The sequence below is a fragment of the Dipteris shenzhenensis genome, chromosome 1 (assembly GCF_047967505.1).
Source record: "Dipteris shenzhenensis isolate YYH24624 ecotype China chromosome 1, Dip_SZ_1.0, whole genome shotgun sequence".
In the NCBI taxonomy this organism is placed as follows: domain Eukaryota; kingdom Viridiplantae; phylum Streptophyta; class Polypodiopsida; order Gleicheniales; family Dipteridaceae; genus Dipteris; species Dipteris shenzhenensis.
In genome coordinates this window covers 14,818,429-14,822,177 of record NC_141596.1, presented here as the reverse complement: position 1 = coordinate 14,822,177, position 3,749 = coordinate 14,818,429, and the positions used below count along the sequence as shown (strand labels likewise).

Genomic DNA, 3,749 nt, shown 5'->3' with positions numbered 1-3,749 from the left:
ACTACAATGGGCTCAAGAGTGAGTCCTTTCAAAGCAATTGGGAGGATTCAACATGACAAAATCAAGCACAAGGAGGCCCAGCAGTGGGCAAACTTTCTCAAAGATGCCTTATTGTTGATAAGGCAAAATGTTGCAACCTTGGTGTAGCCCATTTGAAGAAAGCGTAGAGTCAACGAACATTTCTTCATAACAAAAAACATAAGGTAGTCACTTAGTCCTTAGGGGATTTAGTTCTGCTGCAGTAACTGATCAAGGAGAAAGGATTAGCCGATATTTTTTGGCTAAATAGGTTGTTCCTTACAAAATATTGAAGCCTGTGGAGAAAACCATGCATTAAAATGATGCAATGGACCAGAAATAAGAAATAGACCAAGATGACGGTGGATATTTGTTGTATCAAGCCATTTTGTCCACGTGAATTTCTTTTTCCAGAGAGAGGGAAAGTCATGACGACGTGCCCATGCATGCCACACTGGACAATGCCACATCAGAGTCCCCATCTAGGCCGCGCTTATTAGTTCTGTTGTCTTGAAGCTCTCCAAATGACCGATTGAGCCATTGGCCTCTGTTGTATAAAGTTTTGTCCCTTAAGGGGAAGAATACAAGTTGATTGTTCAGGTTGGCTCATCATGCTCTTTCTTGTCTGTTCGCTCTCTTTCTTGGTGTCAATCTCAATCTCGTCAAGTCCTTAGTATTTTTTATCGCATCATGATATGATGTGGAGGTGATCCAAGTTTGGGGGACAAGTCCAAACTAAGAGAAAAAATCCAAAAGTTCTGAATACGGTGTTGGAAGTATGATTCTTTATGAGCAAAGAATCGTTCAACCTTATGCTCCTTGTTAATGATCCTTTGCATCGTATTCCCCCTCCCACAAACTAACCCTTTGTATCCTATTCTTAAGCTCTTGCTACTAGGAACCCCAATATTATAATCGTGTCTCTTTGGCAAATGGTATCTTATAATTGTGTTACACTCCATTATCTTTTCTTGCTTTGCATTGTTTATTGACTAAAAACCAAAATGTCATTGTATTCTAAATTAAGTATGATCCGTTAACTTTATGTGCCCATCTACGCGCTTGTTGTTCGGTGGGTGCCTAAATTTGTCATCGATGTCATTGTCATTGGAGTGTTTCACCAATGGTTGGAAATTCTAGATGTCAATTGAAAAGACAAAATTTCATTATTTCATATAAAGTAGGTTGTAAAATAAAAAGATACTCTCATCACCTTTTCTTTCCGCGACTTTAGTTATCACCTTTTCTTTCTTTCTTATTTCCGTCTTCATACTCTTCTTTCTTTTTTTTTGGGTAAAAAGATACACATCACCTTTTCTTCCGGTCTTATTGCGTGTCTTGACTTATCTTATTCCGAGTCAGCTAGAAAGCATGCCCTCTGATCCCTTAACACTTCTGCATTTCATCGTTCTGAATGGCTAGTGCAAAGAAAAAGGCCACACAAGGTAGCCATGTTCATCTTCGCGGATGGCGAAAACTACGGCAAATCGTATCTGACGCCTTGAAATTGAGAAATAAAAGGAAGAAGGGCGAGGCGGCCTTCAATGCCGAAGAGAATCTCAAGTCGACTGTGAGAGCTGCAGAGCTGAGAAAGTGGTCATCATTTAGACATATACTCAGACGATTTTTCAGACTTAGAGGTAAAAACAAGAGTACTAGTATCCCGTCATTAAAACAATATTTTAAGTGTTGTGTAAATGAAGCTCTTTAGTGCACGGATAAAACTAAACATAAGGAGACCTCGTTTGCGGATGCTACAAGATCTGGGGAAGCTTGATTGCCGATAAAAGTTCCTTATATTCTGCAAGGGAGCTTGGAACGTCTAAGGAGAATCTGTTCGTATATGTAAGTTTGGCAATCCGTAAGGATAGCTTAATGTTTGTGGATGAAAGCTATCCAACCTGTGGAAAAAAAACTCCACCCGATTTCGCAATTGAAAAGTTTTCATGTTATGCAGAAGAAGCTGGAGCTAAGTTTGCCTCAAGGGAGAAGATGATTGGGGATGTCGTTGCTCGTGCACTCTATCGGATGCAGCAACTCACACGTTCACAACTAGCAATGATTTGGGAAAACTGTGGGCTCGAGAAGTGGCCTGCACGACCCAACGATGTTCTGCTGGAGCAGGTAATGTCATGGAGGATGGAAAGGGGAGACTTCGACCAGATTGATGAAGGCGAGGATGAGGATATGGAGGAGCCTGATTTCCTGCCTGTCTACTTGAATGAGGTGACCAAGAACTTTTTGCAGCTTGGGCTGTTGAAAAGTGATTTGCAGTTGGAGTGCCTTCTCAGAGGCATTGGATACAGTGGATCAGACAGCAAGGTTCAGCTGGCATCAAAACTCATGGAATACAAGGAGCTGCTATTTTCGAATCCAAACATACCTGCCACCATGAATGTGGAGATTTCATAGACGAGTAATCCCTCTTTGAACATCTGAGTTATCATCCCTTAGCAGAGTGTTTCTTCATCTTTTGAGAATGTTCTTTTAATTAGGGGCGTCTGATCATGTGTTCCAACAGGATTGAGGCAACCATCACATGGTATCAAATTCTCAGGATTAATCTACACGTATGGCAGCAAAAACTGGTCTAAAGAATGTGTTGAATGAAGAGGCTTTCTTCTTTGTGAAAGTATGATGTCGGGGTGTTCCAAGATTTCGAGGTTAAAAATATGCTCACGGCCCTTTTCCCATCCTTGGATGTTGACAATTTCAAAGGGGAAAAACACGATTTGCCCTCCTGTATGGAGTGCTCTCCTAACACTTAAAAATAGGCAGTGCTCTCCTAACACTTTTTTTAAAAAGTGTCCCTCCTTGTTTTTAGGCCATGTTTGGCCACTTTCTATTCTCGTGAGCTCTCTCTCTCTCTCTCCCCCCCCCAAATCAACTCGTCCCTCTAAGGTCAGTGCACACGAGTACTTGTACTCGCTTGTTTTTATCCGCATGCAAGCTCGTGACTGGTAATTAATTGCCCTCTAATGATCATGCAAGCCCGATGTTGGTAACTAGTAGGTGAGTAATTGCGGGCCAATGCGGTGGCTGGTAATTAACTACCAGCTCGGTGGAATCTTAGCCTCCATAGATGGGGCTCATGAGAGCCACCACCACTGGGCAGTAATTACAACAAAAGTAAATCATGAAGCCTGATCATCTCTAATCACTCATTACCATGCATTGTAACTAGGCATGCGATCTTGATGAGACTGGTAGTTTACTGCACTCGTAGTAATCATGCATGCATAACTTGGTAGTGCTAACTATAGTAGGCTAGTGATTGTGGGCCACTTCTTTGGTTGGTAACTAACTACCAACCCGTTGGAATATTAACTGCCACCACATGCGTGGTTGGTAATCTTAGACGCCACCATTGGTGGCCACCACCAAATGAAGATGGCCACCACCAAATGAAGATGGTCGTAATTACCACATACATAAATCATAAAGCACACTACACTCAAGATTGACAAGAGTTGAGCAAGCAAGAGTGAAGCGAGCAATTGGTTCGTGTTCGTTCAGTGTGTTTTAGGGTTTTTCGGTAATTGACAAGTTGCATATGTAAGGACTTGGGTAAGAGTAGTGTCAATGTAGGTGTCAAGTAGAGGTAGTGCAACGTTAACTTTTGTATGTGTTTTGGATGAGCAATGGGCTTGTTTAGGTTGGTGGGGTGGTGTGTGAGATGATTTTTGACGATCGAGTTGTGCATGTTGACCTTCGGGTGAAGGATTCCAGGG

The 3,749-nt window shown here is 42.0% G+C and overlaps 1 protein-coding gene across 3 annotated transcripts; it reads left to right on the top strand.

Moving 5' to 3' along the window:
- Positions 1–1,343: 1,343 nt before the first annotated feature.
- Positions 1,344–2,767, top strand: LOC147905436 (uncharacterized). 3 transcript variants are annotated; one of them, XM_087379932.1, is made up of 3 exons: positions 1,351–1,658; positions 1,976–2,434; positions 2,540–2,764. In XM_087379932.1, exons 1-2 carry the CDS (start codon positions 1,433–1,435, stop codon positions 2,428–2,430), a joined length of 681 nt encoding a protein of 226 aa, XP_087236058.1. In that variant the 5' UTR covers positions 1,351–1,432; the 3' UTR covers positions 2,431–2,434; positions 2,540–2,764. The 3 variants fall into 3 exon arrangements, with proteins under 3 accessions (XP_087236064.1, XP_087236058.1, XP_087236057.1); XM_087379938.1 differs by having other exon boundaries at positions 1,344–1,658; positions 1,979–2,767; XM_087379931.1 differs by having other exon boundaries at positions 1,352–1,658; positions 1,976–2,764.
- The last annotated feature ends 982 nt before the right edge of the window (positions 2,768–3,749 follow it).

Bases quoted from the DNA above. Each gene is read 5' to 3' on its own strand.
- LOC147905436 (XM_087379932.1), top strand. From the start codon at position 1,433: ATGGCTAGTGCAAAGAAAAAGGCCACACAAGGTAGCCATGTTCATCTT. The intron at 1,659-1,975 runs GTAAAAACAAGA...CATGTTATGCAG, and splicing joins ACGATTTTTCAGACTTAGAG to AAGAAGCTGGAGCTAAGTTT.